This window comes from Drosophila ananassae, chromosome 3R, assembly GCF_017639315.1.
Source record: "Drosophila ananassae strain 14024-0371.13 chromosome 3R, ASM1763931v2, whole genome shotgun sequence".
Classification (NCBI taxonomy): Eukaryota; Metazoa; Arthropoda; class Insecta; order Diptera; family Drosophilidae; genus Drosophila; species Drosophila ananassae.
In genome coordinates this window covers 14,815,491-14,834,492 of record NC_057930.1, presented here as the reverse complement: position 1 = coordinate 14,834,492, position 19,002 = coordinate 14,815,491, and the positions used below count along the sequence as shown (strand labels likewise).

Below are 19,002 nucleotides of genomic sequence, written 5' to 3'. Positions count from 1 at the left end.
TCAGAAAGTAAAAAATTCTACCTACAAAATAAAGTCTCCCTAGCTAAATATGGTGTCATTATATCTGATAGTTAATATATGTATAAAGTGTCTGAGATACTTCCTGCAAATGAAGTATCCGAAACAGATAAAAATAAGATATTACCCTCTTAGTAGTAGCACTGTTAGTAGGTGTAATTATTTCACTATAAGCAATTCTTTTTTAAAAAATATATATATAAATATATAAAATATATAAAATATATGGTTTAAATGTATCTTCTATAAAATATTTATTAAATTAAAATAAATACAAAATATAGGTAAGATAAAACCAAACCGTTTCCCTTTCTAATAATTTACAACCCCTACGACTAAACTCCCTTTTTTCAAGTGTGCATATTGTGGTGTGTTTCAACCTTAACTTGTTCCCGAGGACAAACTCAACCTGACCTGCTTCGTTCCTTGCCAACCCCGGCTCAGTCGTTCATGACCACGTTCACTCATTCGCTTCTTGACTACGGACGAGTTCGAATCGCTTCGAACGCTACGGATCGGTCGGTCGCCTCGAATCACATCGGTTGGGAGTTCAAAAAACAATTGAAGTAAATTGATCGCAATTTGCAAGTGAACAAAATGTCAGACTAAACGAAGAAGGAAACCCCTTACTTTTCGCGTCTTAAGCTTACTTTTGTGAGAAATTCCGAAAAAAAAACAAAGAGTTAAAAAATAAAATAAATAAACGGAAAGGCGCGAAATCAAAATTTTTTGAAAAATGGCTGATGAAAGTTTGCATACCGTGCCGTTGGAGCACAACATAGACTATCATATTGTGACCTTGTTCGAGCGTCTGGAGGCGATGCGGAAGGATAACCATGGCGGAGGCCATGGGGTCAACAATCGTCTGTCCAGCACCCTGCAGGCCCCCAAGCGCAGTATGCAGGCTGAAATTCGCACGCTGGAGTTTTGGAGGTAAGTTTTTGGCACTTGGGGGTTTTCGGAAATTATTATTATTTTATTATTAATAAGAGTGCCTCTAGAGAAATCTCTTTCTAAAAACTATAATAGGCTCCTCGTATACTTGAGAGTTTCAAAAAGAATGTGTTTTAAAATAAGAGACTTATACTCTCAGTGCATCTGCACTAAAGACCTTTGTTTTCGCAGCCATTATCTGCACTTGCTTTCAATTTGTTCAACTTTAGATGGCAATTGTTGGCTGTCATCATTGAGCTTTGTGTGTGAACTCTAAGTAATTGAAATCCCAGTGTTCTCCTCCAGACTTCGTCAAGATAAACGTGAAACTAAATACTGGTAAAGTTCGTCCTCCTGTCTTAGGAAGGAATTTCAAAATAATTAACATTTCATCACAAGCCTGATGTAGTAATTAAATCCTTGCAAGGATATTAAACTCCTCAAGGATGACAAGCGCATAAGTTTCCACTAAACTCTGCGACACTTTTGCCTGCACATTCCTTTCCCCCAGCTGGCTGACCATTAAAAAGTCAAACGTTGGGGCCCATCCCATAGTTCCAATTAAAGAGAATCCAGAAGGCGAAATGCAAACTGAAGAATTTATGATTTTATGGAAATCCATGGAGTCCCCAGTTCCCTCGCACTCGCGGCAGTTTGTTTGATTTTTCGTTATCGTGGTGGGGATGGGGGATGGCCCCTTTTTCGAGCTTAATGTGAATCCGAGTTGCCTCACGTCCAGCGGGAATCAACTGGAATCAACGCCACATTGCAGTTTCATCAATCCGCCCCCGAACTCTGTCTGCTCCTCGCTCCCCGGCTTAATTGTCACTGCAACGCTTGAGGGCAACAAGAACGCGCATTGTGTGCAGCTTGATTTGTGCAACAAACAGTAAACATCAGCTAAGAAGTACTTGGTTTTTATTCTACTAAAAAACAAATAAACAAATTATTGAATTGAAAGTGTTTGGGGCAATGTATTGAGTCTAAAAAGGGAAGATTACCTTTGAAATATACACAGATTTAAGAAGAAACCTTGTCTGAAACCACCTCCCATAGTGATCACTGTACCGTACCATACTTCACATCCTGTCACACTTGAAGGGCCTGGCAAACCTCAGTCATCTGTTGTGGAGCTATTCTAATCCTTCTAACCCTTCTCTTCCAGATCCATCATCAGCGAGTGCCTGGCCTCGTTCCTGTACGTGTTCATCGTTTGCGGTGCTGCCGCGGGTGCCGGCGTGGGTGCCAGTGTGTCCTCCGTGCTCCTGGCCACGGCCCTGGCCTCCGGGATGGCAGTGGCCACGCTGACACAGTGCTTCCTTCACATCTCTGGTAAGTCGTCACTGGGGACAGTAAATAACAACCATAACAAAAACAATGACAACTGAAGCATCAACAAAAACAGGGCGGCAAGTGTTGGCGGAGCCCTTGGAATTGCGTGGAAAAGTCTCGTTTTCAGAGCCAAAACTCAGTAGACACGAACCCCTTTATTATTATTTTTGTGTTTTTGTTTTCTTGGTTTTTGTTTGCCATACAGTGCCATCGCAGTTGTATTTTCGAAAAGGCAATGCACTTTGTGCGGTTGCCCCAACTCCAACTCCTACCCCAGGCTCCTCCGTCTTATCTCTCGGGGCGCACTTGTGGTGCCATCGACTTGGCCCAGCCCTCCTTTTCCCTTACATACACTCTTGTATTTATATATCTGTTCATTTGCGTTGACATCCAAGGCAATTAAATGTTTTCTTCCTCAAAAGAAGAGGTAGGAGTTTCTCCCACCCTGCAACATGTGTTGTTGATTTGCCTTTCCAACCAACTCCCCCATTTTGGAGCTTTGCGATTTCTTTGCTTTTTCACAGCCAATTGGTTGAGCATTAAGTCATGATGTTATCTGCCATATTTTGGGGCAAGAACTCCCCTCCCTCGAAGTGTCAAAGTGATATTTAACGGGGGTGGCCGCCAAAGAGTGCACCGAGTTTGTAAAGTAATTTTATTTATTTCTTGTTTATAGGCGCCCACATTAACCCCGCCATTACTTTGGCCTGCATGGTGGTACGGTCTATATCTCCGATCAGGGCAGCCATGTATATAACCGCCCAGTGTGGCGGAGGAATCGCCGGAGCCGCATTACTATACGGGTAAGTTAGAATAAACTTAGATCCATAAAACAGGAATACTATCTAGAAAGTTGATCCTTTTTCCAGTTCATTAGACTATCCATAATTGTTATAATCGAAAACCATTAATCCCATTAATTAATCCAATCAAAAGGATTTGCCACAAGTCCTTCGACCACAACTCTGGGCATGTCTCTAATTAAAAGCATTCAAGCATTAAAGACATCATGTCCAAATCAATTTAACGAGAAATTCATTTTAAATTTTGTATTTGTCGCAATGTCTTCATTATGCATATATTAGTATCTGGTGTGTATCCTTTGAGCCTGACCACAGCAATGGCTACATTATGCGAAGGACACTGCATTCTGCATCTGCGTGAGGATTTACCCAAAAAGCAAACTCGAGAGTTTCAAATTAAATCCAACAGGCTATTTAAAACTGCCAGGTCGTAAATCAAAACGGAAAAGGCTGTTTACGCTGTAGAGGATAGGATATCGAGGATTCAGGGACATGAAACGCACTTTCGGGGTGATGACTGTACAACAAGGACGGTTGACAGGAAGCATGAAATGCGTGTGCAGAAAGCAGAACCGAAGAAATTGTGGAATTTCTATAAATGGGATGTGCAGGTAACCTAGGCGACTCAGCACCTGCAGGACGCAGGTAGCTAGGATTCTATCTGCTAGGAGAAACATCTGCCCCTGTCCCTCGATGTTTTGCGCAGTGATTTCCCATTGTGATGCCTAGATAAAGGACCCTATGCCCAAGGATATACACGCACACCACGCAGCTAACAGAAAATCTCCTGTCAGTTAGGGTTTTCCTTTAAAGCCCCGGACAAGGAACAGGATGAGGGCGATGGAAATGCACGTTACTCTCAGTTTACGTATCTGCGCCTGCGTAGCAGTTTTTTTTTTTAAATTTTCGATCCAGTTTTTTTTTTTGTTGAACTCGTCGTCTTCCAGAGCCAGAGTCCAATATTAATGCCTCTCCCCCGATTGTCTGCTCGACATCTGTTCCGACCCTTCTTTTAAGTGCGTTGGCATCTTTACTTTCTACAGATCCATTCGCAGGAGAAAGAGGACGAAGGCGATCAGTCGGGGCAAAGAAACATGTTTCAGCTGCTGCTGCTGCTGCTGCCACTGCGATCAAGTTCGGGGTTTTTTGTCTGATATGGATTTCTTTTGGGGTCCAATGAGTTCACGTTTTCGGGTCTGAGTCGAAACATATGTTTGTCTAAACGAAGACTAAAAAACAGAAGTAAAAAATAACATAAATCTGGGGGTATTTGCTGATTAATTGGTTTAGATTTGGTTGGAATATATTTTATGAATTATGGGATATAGGTCTTGGGGTCTAATGGATCTCATATACAACTTCACAGCTCACACTTTGTGCATTAAAAGAATAAATTTTATATTTCCTTGTTCCTAAGGATGTACTCTAGTTGGGCTAATACACCCAGGACCTGCCACTCAGCTGCTCATCCTGCTCCTCGCCGTTCATCCTGTCACATGTCACTTGGCACTTACCCTAATTGCGCCGCATATGCCACATGTGGCACAGGAACAGCAAATACCAACTTGGGCAGATAAAACACAATCTTTCATAAACCAGCGAGAGAACGCTTAAAAAAACATTGTCGTCCGAGGTAGGGGGACTGTTCAGGTGGTTGGGGCTATACTTGGACAGACTTGAGTATCGATATCCGGCTTAGTGATATTTGAATAGTCTTTAGCTCTTCCTCGCATTTCAATGATTTCTTCCCGTTCTTTATTATTACTGGGTTTTATGTACTCTTTTTTTGGTTTTTTGTTTGGTTCGAAGAACGTGCGCCGAGCACGTTCCAAAAATGCGAGTAGCCTTTGAAAATGATGAAAGATAAGAATCAGGTAGAGGCCGCCAAAGCCAAAGAAACCAGAAAGCAGGAACAAAAAAAAACATAATTAACATTTCCAGAGGATTGGTCTTTGTCCAGGCGCAGACTTGAGGCATCGGGGGTTGCGCCTGCGCAGGATAGCATGGATGCGTGGTGCGGAAACTTGAAATCAAACACGTGTCGCCCGAGTAGCCGTTGATGCACCGCTCTGGTTGGTCAGCTATGGAGCTCCGAGGAGCAGCTGGAAAAAAACAGAATGCTCGCCGCACACCTGCTGCCCAAAAACAGAAATTACTGTTGCCGAAGAAACAACCTCAAAAACAGGATTTCGACAGCGAACAAATTTAAATTTTAACCAGCAAACCGAAACGAAGCAAGATCCAGACCTACACTGAGGTTTCTTTTCATTCTCCAGTCGTTGGAAATTATTTTCAAACTCATACTCTTATATGTAATGGCCTATTGATTGGGAATTGACATCGAAATGCACTTCCTGCTGGAAAGGGGCGTTGGGAAACGATAATAAATTCGTGTCACAGGGGCAATTCAATTACTGAATCTGAATTCGAATCCGAACGGAGCACCAAATTCCATTTTGAATAGTTGCTACCTTTGCCGGCACGGCTTATCGCACTCTGGTTCGAAATGGCATCCTGCCAGTGTTTCCGGTTGCCCTCACTTTACTGCTACACGTATCCTGCATCGAATGCTGCACAGGTGGTCCAGTTATACAGTTATTTCATCGGCATTCCCTCGAGGGAGGACGAGGTCATAGCAGTTTATTAAAATGTTGTGCCCTTTTGTCACATTTTTAAATCGCGTGCTTAGGTGTTTCAGTTTACTAACTTTCTATGGAATATATTTAGTCATTTATGGTTAAAATGAAGCATTTTTAAAAACTCCCAAAAATCGACTATTTCATCCCCCGTGTTAACTTTAGTTCAGAAGCGTTGCTGCAAATACATTTAGTGATTTCATGGCATAATTTGATTTGGGGGTCGCATCGGGATTCAGGGCCCCACTCTCGTTATCCTGCCATCCTCCCGGAAAGCCAACCGCAAACCAGCCCAGGGAGCAAAGAGCAAACCAAACCGAGCGTGTTGCACATGCCACACGCCACATCGCAGCAAATTTGAAATGTGCCATGGAACTGTGTTGGTCCTGGCCCACGCCTGGGCACAAGGATAACGACGATTCTTGTCTAAGTTTGCTGTTTGAGTTTGTTTTTTGTTAACAATTTGCGCAGGAAGCGCTGCTGAAAGGTCCTGGTTTCGCTCCACATTTGCCATTTCCGGCTACTTAGTTGCTTCCTCTGCTCCTCAGCTCCGTCCTCAGCTCCTGGCAATGTTTGTTTATTTCTGCGGTCGACTGGCTATCCTCCTCCGTCCTGTGAAATTAGCACTTTATAGATTTATGAGCAAACAGTAGCTCGGCCTCAATGGAAAAATGTTTTCCGAGGCGATCAAATTTTAATCAACACCCCAGTAGCAGCTGTGTGTTGACAGTGGAGCTCATTATGCCAGGGGGTGCTTGGGATTCAGTCAAGGATTAGGTCTCTGTCTCTCCACCTAATGCCAGCTAAGTCGTCCCACAGTTATGACGATTGGGGCTTCAGGTATTCACCCCAGCTCTCACCCGCACACCTCGTGCAGCCGGATTTCGGAGCAATTTCCCATTGCCAGGAGCTCTATTTGCTGAAGTACTTTTAAGTGCATTGCAAAAGCATTTATTTCCGGATTTTGGGCGGGTAAGTGGGTGTCTGGGTGGGTAGGTGGGGCGTGGTTCACCGACGTGCCAGGTAAAGGCTTGTGGTTGAGCTTTGTAAATATTTACTCAACTCCGTTGAGTCAAAATATGGCTGGCTGGCTGCCTGTGACTGTTCCCAAATATCTTAGATATGATTTCTCTCTCAATGGAAACTTTTCTGGATATGGATTATGAGGCAGATGATTTTGGCAATAAATCTCAGAGGTTTCAAAACTCATTTGGGCCAGAAGTGCCCAACAACTTTGGAAGTTTTCACAATCTAAATGATTTTGTGACAGTTCACGTGTGAGGAGATTAATGGGTTTTGAGTTTTGAATGACAAAGTTTGTTTCCAAACTGTCAGATACAGAGGGATCTCTTAAAGAAGTACATCAGAAGTATATGTTAATCATATTAAATCATAAACATATCTATTCCCTTTCAGAGTTACGGTTCCCGGATATCAAGGCAATCTTCAGGCAGCCATCTCCCATAGCGCCCCAGTGGGCTCCTGGGAGAGATTCGGTGTGGAATTCATCCTCACCTTCCTGGTCGGACTCTGCTACTTTGTATCGACGGATCCCATGAAGAGGTTCATGGGCAATTCGGCCGTTTCCATTGGAGCTGCCTACAGCGCCTGTAGCTTTGTTTCGGTAAGTTAACTTTTGTGAAATCCCAATCCCTCGACTGAGGAATTCGGTGCAAAAATCTCGAAACCGAGACCCGTCAAAAAAGAAAATAAAAACAGAAAACGAAAAGAAACCGAAACTGAAACCAAAGACAACACAAAACCAAAAACGCACCTGCCGACTCGGATTCTGACTTTTATTCACATTTTGATGCAAAATCGCAGCATGACAACCGACTGGAGATCAGCTCCCGACCATAGTCCAGGTAGAGGGACTCGAACGGAAGGTCAGACGGGGATGAGTGGGATAATTAATTTAGCACAGGGTCTCTCGGGCCGGGACGGAGTTGCATTGTTGGCATAACGGACGGTTAGTGGCGGAGCCATTCAAAGGAGTCGTGATGACTTGGCCAGGTTCTTGATGGGCTCAGGCAGCGATTAAAGTCAAGTTCGTATATCGATTCCGGATTGAATTACGAGAAGGGGATTCGCGGAAAACTCTTATAGTTAGGACTATAAAGGAATTAAGAAAAATAACTTAAAGAACTTTAAAGCTTACTTCGGGGATAGGAGAACTCAGACGGGTGTGTTGCATTAATTAAAGAAATATTTGTTTAAAAATAAAATGAACCTAATGACACGTGAATCATAAAACTGAAAACTTTTCACAAACAGAAACTTTTCGAAAAGTTCCGAAAGGACATTCTTCCTGCATTAAATTCCTGTGAAAACTACCGTTAACTTTAAACCTGTTTGTGTTTTAAAATTCCTTGAATTCCTCTTTAATTTTGACAGGACACTAACCGAATGCTTATCCTTGCCTCCTTTCAGATGCCCTACTTGAATCCTGCCCGCTCCCTGGGTCCTTCGTTTGTGCTGAACAAATGGGACCACCACTGGGTGTACTGGTTCGGACCCCTGGTGGGCGGCATGGCCTCCGGCCTGGTGTACGAGTACATCTTCAACTCCCGCCGCAACTTCCGCCAGACCAAGGGCAGCATCGACAACGACTCCAGTTCCATCCACTCCGAGGACGAGCTGAACTATGACATGGAAATCGAGAAGCCCGGAAAGTACCAGCAGTCGCAGGGCACCTATCCCCGTGGGCAGTCCAACCGCGGTGATGGCGGTGGACAGGTCCAGGGCAACGGCCAGCATGCGGCTCCCAACATGGGCCAGATACCCGGTGTGGTGCAGGGGCAGGGCAACTACTGCCAGAACCTGTACACGGCGCCTCCACTCTCTTCCAAGTACGAGCAGCAGCAGGAGCCGCTGTACGGAGGCACCCGCTCCCTGTACTGCCGCTCGCCCACTCTGACCAGGAGCAATCTGAATCGTTCGCAGTCCGTTTATGCCAAGAGCAACACCGCGATCAACAGGGACATTGTGCCACGTCCTGGACCACTGGTGCCAGCCCAGAGCCTCTATCCGATGCGAACCCAGCAACAGCAACAGCAACAACAGCAGGTGGCATCCACCGGACAATCCTCACATTTGCAAAACCAGAATGTCCAGAATCAGATGGTGCAACGGAGCGAGAGTATCTACGGAATGCGTGGCTCGATGCGAGGACAACAACAGCCCCTGCAGCAGCCTCAGCAAATGCAACAGCAACCGCCTCCGCTGCAGCAGCAACAAATGCAGCCACCTCCGCAAATGATGCCCGATCCCCAGCAGCAACAGCAACAACAACAGCAGCAGCAACAGCAGCCACAAGGCTTCCAGCCAGTCTACGGCACCCGTACGAATCCCACGCCCATGGACGGAAATCACAAATTTGAGCGACGCGACCAGCAACAATTGTACGGCATGACGGGGCCACGGAATCGTGGACAATCGGCTCAGTCGGACGACAGCTCGTACGGCTCGTATCATGGTTCGGCGGTTACGCCGCCGGCACGTCATCCAAGTGTGGAGCCATCACCACCTCCGCCGCCCATGCTGATGTATGCCCCGCCCCCGCAGCCAAATGCCGCCCACCCGCAACCCATTCGCACCCAGTCGGAGAGGAAGGTAAGCGCTCCCGTTGTGGTGTCGCAGCCGGCAGCCTGTGCCGTCACTTACACAACATCGCAAGGCCCGCCGGTGGCCACCCAACAGCAACAACAACAACAACAGCAACAGCAGCAGCAGCAGCAGCAACAACAGCAGCAGCAACAGCAACAGCAGCAACAGCAACAAATGATGATGCAACAGCAACACTATGGAATGCTGCCTCTACGGCCCAACTGAAAGCGACTGTCGTGGGGTCCAGTGACCACGCCGCCGCCGCAAGCGATGCATTCGCTGACTCTACACGCCGCTGGCACCATGACCCTGCACCGCTGCAGCCTAGCCAAGCAGAGCAGTTTGTTTTAGTCGTAATCCAAAGGAAACGCACGAAAGTCTCAACCCTTAGTCTAGCCTAATCCTAGTTAAGATAGATGTACGGCACTTGATGGATCAATAGCCACATAGCCACATTGTATTATTCAGACGCCACCACGACGAGGAACTCACACCTAGCAGCAGACGACGATGCGATGGAGACAGACAAGGGCACAGGCTTCTTTCGGTTTAGAAAGGTGCATCGCATAGACCGCATAGATCAGATCGAAACTAGCCTAGAGCCTAATAGACTAGATAACTCCTACATTTAATACAATAGCCTAATGGCGATTTAGACTGAACATTTTCCCCCCAACTACCTTACTTGTAGGTCCCGAGTCTTAAGATATAAGGGGAAAATGTAAAACATATTTACTTGAAACACTTGATTTTTTCTCGCTTTTTGTTTAAAAACAAGGCAAAAGCTTCCATTGATTGTTCGTTTATGAATCTTCCGATTGAAAATACCTTTATTGAAATCTTTATTTGAGCATTATTGTTTTTTAAAAAGCTATTTTTCAATGCCGAAGTTACTTTTTAAATTGGTTGATGTTCTTTTTTTTGTATCTTCCATTACAACCTATTTTTGTTTCCTCATTTTGAAAGGCCAAACATTGGTTTAAGTATTATGATTTGTATATAAACTAGTGTAGTCTTAAGGTTGCACATATTTAAGCAATTTCTGTAAACGTAAGGCCCATACGCTCACAGGACGATATTATCTTATGGATGTGGTCTTATCAATGTATTATACAAATATATTAACGCTTGGTAATAGTAAAGCCTAAGAGAATAACGAAAATGTATGCTGTAACGAAATAAAGAAATGTTCACTCGTATATAAATGTATCTTACAATGGTAACTTCTTAAATTATATTCGAGTAATACATGGTTGGGAGGAGTATCATGCTCCAATAAAGAAAACTCTTTCATACATCGAGGCACTTATCTTAGCATGCCCAGAACCTGGGAATCTTAGTAACAGTAACGGAATAGCTTATAATAGTAGGCTCTTAATGCAGTAATAAATGACTTCCTTATCATAACCTCACGTTGGCTTATGTTATAAGTTAGTTTTAAATATAATATCTTTGGGAGGGGTATTGTAAACGTTGTCAATCTTCGTGCTCAGACCGAGTACATGAAGTTAAAATACTGGCGAAGTTCTGCGAGCGGGACATGTGGCAGCTGCTCCTTGACCTTCTTAAAGTCGTTTCCATGCTTCTTGAAGGCCTTCGATAAATGAACTAGGTCCTGAGCCTTCCAACGATGGTAGCGACAACCGCGGGCGGTCTCAATCCCAGCCAGACGTCGACGGGCCACCGCAATATCGAAGCCCTGTTGACGTAAGATGAAGAGTGCCTGTTCCTCCTCGATTTCATATTGACTGGCGGCGAAGTCCAAGTAGTCTCGAACGTTCTTCTCGTCCTGGTCCTTCAGTTGGGGTGACCACAATATAGAGGCCCGATGTTGGAGCTCCGCCAGCTTGGGTTTGTGTTCGTCCTTCGGCACGAAGTCCGGCAAAGTGGCTGCCTGTTGTTTCCAGTATCGAGCATCTCGTTTATCCTTCAGCGGGTACGTCATTTTAGAACTCAGTTGACAAAGTAAACAACGATCAAGACCGAAGCCTGTGGGAAACGTCACAGGGTTGCCATGCCGTCCATGAGTGTTGGCAAACGTCCAAAACAAGCACGTGAGGAAAATACAGTGTAAGAAATTTTTTATCATTTCCTAAAATGCTGGATAAATTTATATTTTTAACTAATTCAAGTCAGATTAAAAAAAAAATTAAAAATGAATATTAAATCATTTATAGACATTTTTAACCTTTTGCTTATATTAACGTTATGTCCGATTTAAACCATATATTCTATATAGTCTATAACAGGATTATTATCAAAATATATTTAATAGTTATTAGCTTAAGGATAAGATAATCTCTATCAAAAATAGAAAAATATTAATCATAACGTTATCTTGCTTCTTCAATACAGCCCGCATACCACACACACGTGGTTTATAAAAAAAATCCCATAACACATTTTTAGTCCATGTTTTACATTATAGAATAGAATATATAGAATATATAAACATTATAGAATCATATTTAAGTCTCAGGTTAAGTCAAGAGTAGCCCTCCTATAGATCATCGCACATGGCAGAGTCAGATTCATCGAAGGAAGCATAATCGTCATCGGACGAGGAATCCTCTTCCTTATCTGCACGCCTGCGCTCAAAGCTGTCCCACAGACGCATCACTTTAGATAGCTCCGGCTCCTTATCGCTCTCCGTATCGTAGACCAGCCAGGGGGCATTCTGCTGGGCGTATAAGGAGTTGAGAAGAGAGGGCCAGAGCTGCATCAGACCCACCTTGGCCAGCTTGATGTGCAGATAAAAGCCAATCTGCTTCTCCGATTCTATAGTCACCTCGCCCAGCAGATTCAGGATGCAGCATTGGCGCGGCGATATCGTTGACACCATATAGACCAATGAATTGTTTTCTAGAACGAGTTCGTATTCCGGCACTTTCTGCTCGATGACCAAGGTGATGTGGGAAAGGTCCTGGTGCCACTTCACCTTGGGATTTACTGTTCCGTCGACGGTTTGAGCACACCGCAAGGACGCTGCCACATCCTCAGGCGAAGGCTCCTGTGGCTCCTTTTTCGCTACCTTATGGAGTTTCAGGGCCTTTACAGCTTTGGGCTTTGTAGGCTCCTCTTGAATTGGATCTTCCTCGAGTAAGGTGGATAGTAAGTCTTTGGTATCTTGCTTTTTCGAAGGACTTCTGGTCGCCACTTCGAAGAGGAGAGCCCTAAGGAAGGCGTTACAATTTTCAGTAGGAAAGTCTAGGGATTGGTCTTCGGTCTGATTATTCTTGACCACTAAGTTGTCTTCTGTGGGATTATTGTCCGTTTCTTGTGGACTTGTTGTCGCCTGGTAGAGGAGAGCGCTAAGGAAGGCGTTAGAATTTCCAAAAGAATAGTCCAGTGATTGGTCTTGGTCCTCGGCTTGGTCTTCCTCGACCGATAAGGTGACTTCTATGGGCTTCTGAGCTGGCACGACTTTATCGTCTTTCTCAACCACCTCTTGTATTGGGGTTTCTTCGATAATCTTGGACTTTGCTTCGGCTAAAATCTTAGTAATAGCACCTATCGGGGAGTGATAGGTTTTAACTGAAAGTGAAGGAGTCTCTTTCGAATTCGTGTTCGAAGTGGAGTCTTTAGATTTCGGTGAGTTCTTCATAGTTTGAAGCTCAGCTACTTCCTGTACTTCTCGCTCTTCAACAGACTTCGCTTCCGGATTTAAATCCGTGTTCATGACTTTAGCGAATCCCTTAGAAATCAGTCCCTTACTTAGTAATACTCTGTAGATACTCGTGCGCATTCGTGGGCACTCTTCGATCAAAACGATTTCCTTCACATAGATCACATTCAGCAGAGCAAAGTCGACGGTGACTTGCAAATGCATATTATTTCCGATGTTTCCCAACTTATTGTGAGTCCACTTGGTGGAATCTCCCGACCACACGCCCATTGAATTGGCTGGCTGCACTCCAGACAGTCGGATATTGAGAGCCATCGGCGGCTGATTGGCAAACTTCATGTCAGGACACTCGAATAACTCGCACGGCTTTATGTGCAGCAGTTCTGAGCCGTGATCCATCAGTTGCACGACAACAGGGCGCCTGGAGGGAATGTCCACAATCCGTACACGCTGGACTTGGCCATTACGGATCACCACGCAAACATCGTTCAGACGGTACGGGTTGTGCATCTTACGCAGCTCTCCCTTACTCATTTCCAGCGATAGAGTCCACTGACTGACGTGATTCGCGACATCTATCCAACAGCCATCTCGTTTGGTCTTGAACTGCAATGGCCACATGGCCAAGTGGGCTGGATCGTAGGTCTTGATCAGCTTGCACCGGATCTCGGTTTCTGGTTGCATGAGGGGATCACCGGGCTCTGGCATATCTGCTTTAATGAATTCGTGCCGTTTGTTGCAGTTGATCAAGTGACAGTGGCCACTATTAAGATAGTACGGGCAAATCGGACGACTTCCAACCGCCTCCTCGTGACAGGACTGCGCCAATTGAGCTATCTCCTTGCTCGGCGTGATGCCGTGCAAATGAAGGAAGTCCACCAGTCGAATCAGCTCCTTCTTGTTGTTCTCATCCAGCAGCACAAGACTGGTGATGTGTTTCTCGTGGCCCGTGGGTGGAGCAACCAAGTTCGGAATGTTGTCCGCCTGGGCGTGGAATCGATGGCAAAACTTAGTCCAGGACACTGGAAGACTGTTGTGTATGAGCACCTCGATATTCCGGACAGGTAGTTGTGCGACATCTAGTTGGTCGCTAACCAATAGCAGCTGGTGCGGTTGCTGAAAATAAAAATGCGAGTATTAGACTGTTAGATTAATGAAATATTTGAGACCTACCTGATCCTCAGCCTTCGAAATTCCGATGCAATCGTATCCGGCTTTAATTAGCATTGTTTTATATCCTGCTAGTTCGCTCTCACTTTTAAAGTAGATCATCGTGAGCTTCCTCAGAGGTTTCTGTGACGCCAGGAACGACAGCAATACACCGTCCTTTTGATCCTCTCTCTGCACATTCAAGGTTAGTGCCAGTTTTCCGTACATGGCCGCCTCGAGAAAATCGCCGAATAGAATAAGAGGATTGGGGATGGATTTCAGCAGCTTTTGGAACGGCCTTGACTGCCACTTCTGGGTTATTATGATAATCTGCGTTTTGGGATTTCTAAAATCGTTCAGACTCCGCATCACATTATCCATTATTTCCGGGTACTCCACTTGCATCGGCTGGATGTCGTCCAGGACAACGAAAAGCACTCTGTTCTTGTCAATGAAATGTAGTTTTTCCTTAATTATGGAATGAAATTGCAGTGGCGTCGTCACCAGGATGCCAAACCCATTGAGCAGCATAAAGATTAAGTCACGCTCGGAGTAGGCGTGTCCGTTGACGACTTTTGTGTAATGTGTCTCTTGGTTCTGCATCAAATAGGAGATTTCTTTGAAGAGAGTACTGGCGTTGGCCGGAGACTCCGTTACCAGAATGGCTAAAGGCCCGGCTGTGGAACGAGTTGAAGTTGGTGCCGAATTGAGAGTGTTCAGCACGGTGGAGCAAAGTACGGGCAGGTAACTCCACGTACGAACTGTAACACTGCTGTTAACGAGGATCATGGAACCTCCGGCGCATAGATGCGGCCAGGCGTATTGCTGCAACGGCATTAGGGTGTGGAAGAAACGATCCTTCAACGCTGTTTTCACTGTGTGGCAAAGTGCCATCTTTTCAAACTCCCTTATAGGTGTGGTTGGTTCCAAGCTATGGGCTAGTAAGCAATTGCTTAAAGATATTCCTTCATTGGCTTCCTGACCATCAGGGTTTACTGCAGGACCTCCAGTGGTCTGGGGCATATCACCCACAGTTCTCTCCTTCAACTGCTCGGAGGTAGACGGCGAATAAATAAGCCGCGAGGATATGGATGACGATTTAATTTGCTTGGGTTGTTCCGATTTGATTATTTGGGAAAGGCCACAGTTTAAAAGCACAGACGTGGGTACATTGAAAGGAAGTGTATTTTTAAATTTAGAAATATTGTCCTGTTTCGATTTAGAGTCATCTGTAGAATCCAATCCTCTGTAACATTCCAAAATGTTTAGCCTTCCAGGAATCTTCAAAGCGTCACAGATAGAGCCACTTGCTCCGGAGTTCTCCTGGCGGGTATTGACCTTGCTGAGCCGTTTGGCAGTGGCAGGAACTGTGAACTCATTGCGACACAAAAGGAACTCTTCCATTATCTCAGGATTCGCCAATGTGCGCTCGTTTTTCCCATATTTGGACCATTTCTCTGTTTTGCCAAGAGCCTGGACATAATTAAAGCGAACGTCTCCGAATGTTACCTCCTGGTCCCTGACGAGCTTAGACAGATGGGTCTTGGTATCGGGTTTGACTACAGGTGGTGCAAAATCATCAACCAGTTGGAAAAATTGTGCCACACGGTGGCTCGGCTTGATTAGTCGATCATTAATCTCCGCCATCTCAAACGCCCAAGTGTTCTTAGACATGACCAATGGGACTATCTGGGTCGGGGTGCTGGCACACTTTCGCTCAACCAAAAAGGCAGCACCATCGATTTCGGCCTCATTACCCGGAGATCTGATTGTGAGCTTGCCATAAGATGTATTCCTTGAAGCGTCTTCATACATGGCCTCGAATGTGAGGTCGGTAGCGTTCTCCAGAAGCTTGCCAAAGAGTTGACGGCCAGAGACCGACCAATCATTGCCATTGTAGGGCACGATAGAAGCCACTCCACCCCTTTTCATCTTAAAAACAACCTTTGATAATTGGTTAGGCAGTGGCCACAGATCGGTGTTCTTGCAAGAAAGACTGAAGCCATAGTCCACTACCCACACCAGGTACTCCTCATCATTTTGCACCATCACTTGGCCCCTGATCAGTCGCGGCTCATTCCAAGCCAAGTACCGGACAATGACGATCTCCTGCAACTCATACTTCTGTTGCATCCTCTCAGGTGTGCAGTACTTCTCCAAATTCTTTTCCAGGTTCCTCAACATTCGGGCCGAGTCCCTCACATTCTGGCAGCTTATGTAGCAAAATTCGACAGGACTCATGTAGTAGGTAATGAGAATCGATGCGGGTGGGGGTTTAGGACTCAGCTCCTTGATTCCTTTACCTTTAATATAGAAAGTGATTTTATTAAAACGAATGCAATAAAAACTGAAATACATAGATGTGTTGTAAAGACTGTTTTAATAAGAAAAAAAAAAGAACCCTTTTTTGTAAGAGCCTTTTACTTAAATTTCGCGTAAATTTTCGCCATGCACTCATGCAGAAGTTTCCGCGATTTCCACGCGTCAGAAAGTTTGGCCAAAGCGTGCCAAAAATTGTGAGGCCAGCCACAGGATTAAATTTGTGGATTCCGTTTGTGATTTAGTAGAGGGTGAATTAGCTAATTTAAGTTGGGGAAAAGCGAAAGCAAATGCGGCACACTTTGCAGCTTCCGAATGGCAAAACAAAGCAATCGGACTAAGCCACAACTAAGGAGGTCCTTGTGCCTATTTGCTGTTTGTTTGCTCTGCACTAGATCCGCTGCAATGCCTCCACAGCCTTTTCCCCGCATCCTTGGGGAATGTGGCGGCTCTCACCAAGTTGTTGTTCTATCAACACTTTTAAAGTTGGAATACTTTGTGAGGCAACTTGTTATGTGCAGGACGATTGCTTCCATCGTATTAAGTAGCAAGTAGAAATGATTCAGTAAAAAACCTTGATTGAACTCGGATGATAAGAAAGGAGGAGCTACCCTACAGGAGGTAATTATTGCATCCCCTAATTAACTCTTTTGATGGAAATACATGTATGTATATTTAATTCAAATCTGATTATCCTTAAATCGATGCAGCCAATAAAAAAATCCTTTTAGGATTAGTTAATAGTTGATTACGAAGATACTCACAGAATATTAGATTCGATTGATCATTTTTTACATCCATCTTTCCAGTAAATTACTAGACCTGTAATAGAATTGTTATAAGTTTAGGATTTAATATTCAAACAATATGAAAACTACAAAAAAACATTTAAAAATGGCATCTTATTAGCATTTTTTTCCAATACCATTTTTATAATGGGGTATTACTTGTCTGATCTTTTCCAACCAGAACACTTTCAGGATTGATCGAATTATAAGAATTATATTATATCTTTATAATAGAGTGTTTAATTGCTACTTTCTACAACTGCTATAGAAAAATAAAATTACTTACAATTATCTGGAAATTAAAGAGCTTTATAAAGTTGCAAAATATCGTAATATGTCGACTACGCTTGAGTTAAATTATTCTCGAATTCAGGAAATCTAGAAATAGTATCAAAGGAAGAAAATTGTTATTAAAAAAAAATACAAAAAAGCCATTCCACATATGTATGCTATGTATACTCACGTCGTCACAAGACTTTTTGACGAGTCAGACTGTGGCGGCATAAACAAATGCCTTGAAGAGCTTGCAACTTGATACGAAATGGATGCTTTGAAACAAACTTTACATGTACGCTCTCAAACGCACAAGGGGCCAAAAGAAATGTCTCAATCACAGAAATATTGAAGAAAAACCAAACAAAATTGAAAAAGACTTCAGTTATTTAAATTCCAACAATTGTCTCTAATTAGTTAATTGCTCTAATTAGTTAATTCTAAAAGCATGTCAGGAAAGTGGGAAATACAATTCAGCCGCACGTCTTTAAAAGTTTTTGCAGAATTAGTGACGGCCAGAAGTCGATCCCCAGGCTTATCGATGAACAAAATTAGAAAACAAAAACTAAAAAAATACTGAAAAATCAAGCTTTAAAGTTTTCTTTTTTAAAAAACGCATCTATAACCTACATAGGTCGAAACATTTATTGATATGTCCAAAAACTTACGCCCTTCTCTGCCCAACGCTATTTGTAGTGATCGCCAACAGGCAGAGTAAAAATAAAAACCCTTTTTTATCCCGTTTCTTCTAATTGCTAAACAAAGTGAAACCATTTATTTAACCCAAAGGTACGGTTTCATTTTCCTATAAAAAACGGTAACAAATTTTCCCTTTTTCGCTATTGTTTGTCAGGCACCGGCTGCTCATAAAAGTTTTGCCAAAGCAGGGTTGCCTCCCTCCGGTCCCCGCTCAAGTCCCAGCCGCATTTTCTTTTTATTCCTTTTTTATTTGATTGTTTCATATTTATGAGGATTATATGGTTGAGTGTTGATATCAGTAAAAAGGTTGACTGGGGATGAATGTGTGGCAATTTATTTAGCAGCTAAGAGCCTTACCATTCACTTGCTGTTAAGTGGAAGAATATTTTCGGACTAATCTGAATTGACATACATCGTTTCTATGAATGAAATATAGGATTTCTATGAAGCCATTCTTCGTTATATTCTAGGTAACAACTAAAAGTTGTAAGGACATTTTTAGGTCCAGACTTGCACAACAATTTTTAGGTCGATTGGCCATTTAAAAAAGGGTAATGTATCACATTAAAAAGAATATTTAATGAGGGATATTTTATTTATTTATAAAAAGCTAGTTCATAGTTAAAACTAAAAGATAGCAATAGTCACTAGTGGCTCTCAAGAAGGGTTAGTTAATTTTTTAATTTAAAAATAAATACATAAAGAAAATGAAGAAAATGTTAATACATTTATAATTTTTATAAATTTAAGCAAAAATATGTCAAAAAATGCATTGAGAACATAGAAAACGATCACGAAAACGGTTTTTACTTCTAATTTCG

At 43.5% G+C, this 19,002-nt stretch overlaps 3 protein-coding genes across 3 annotated transcripts; 1 reads left to right on the top strand and 2 right to left on the bottom strand.

Moving 5' to 3' along the window:
• Positions 1–432: 432 nt before the first annotated feature.
• Positions 433–10,537, top strand: LOC6498539 (neurogenic protein big brain). Its single transcript, XM_001962988.4, has 5 exons — positions 433–951; positions 2,117–2,283; positions 2,960–3,086; positions 7,139–7,346; positions 8,153–10,537. The coding sequence occupies exons 1-5, from the start codon at positions 755–757 to the stop codon at positions 9,551–9,553; spliced, it is 2,100 nt and encodes a 699-aa protein (XP_001963024.3). The 5' UTR covers positions 433–754; the 3' UTR covers positions 9,554–10,537.
• LOC6496969 (putative ATP-dependent RNA helicase SoYb) lies at positions 10,127–18,008 on the bottom strand. Its single transcript, XM_001962991.4, has 5 exons — positions 17,673–18,008; positions 17,496–17,587; positions 17,186–17,243; positions 14,127–16,405; positions 10,127–14,069 (listed from the first exon to the last, which is right to left on the bottom strand). Exons 3-5 carry the CDS (start codon positions 17,220–17,222, stop codon positions 11,829–11,831), a joined length of 4,557 nt encoding a protein of 1,518 aa, XP_001963027.1. The 5' UTR covers positions 17,223–17,243; positions 17,496–17,587; positions 17,673–18,008; the 3' UTR covers positions 10,127–11,828.
• LOC6496970 (REST corepressor) lies at positions 10,818–11,273 on the bottom strand. The gene has a single exon (XM_001962990.4). The coding sequence runs from the start codon at positions 11,271–11,273 to the stop codon at positions 10,818–10,820; it is 456 nt and encodes a 151-aa protein (XP_001963026.1).
• Positions 18,009–19,002: the final 994 nt, after the last annotated feature.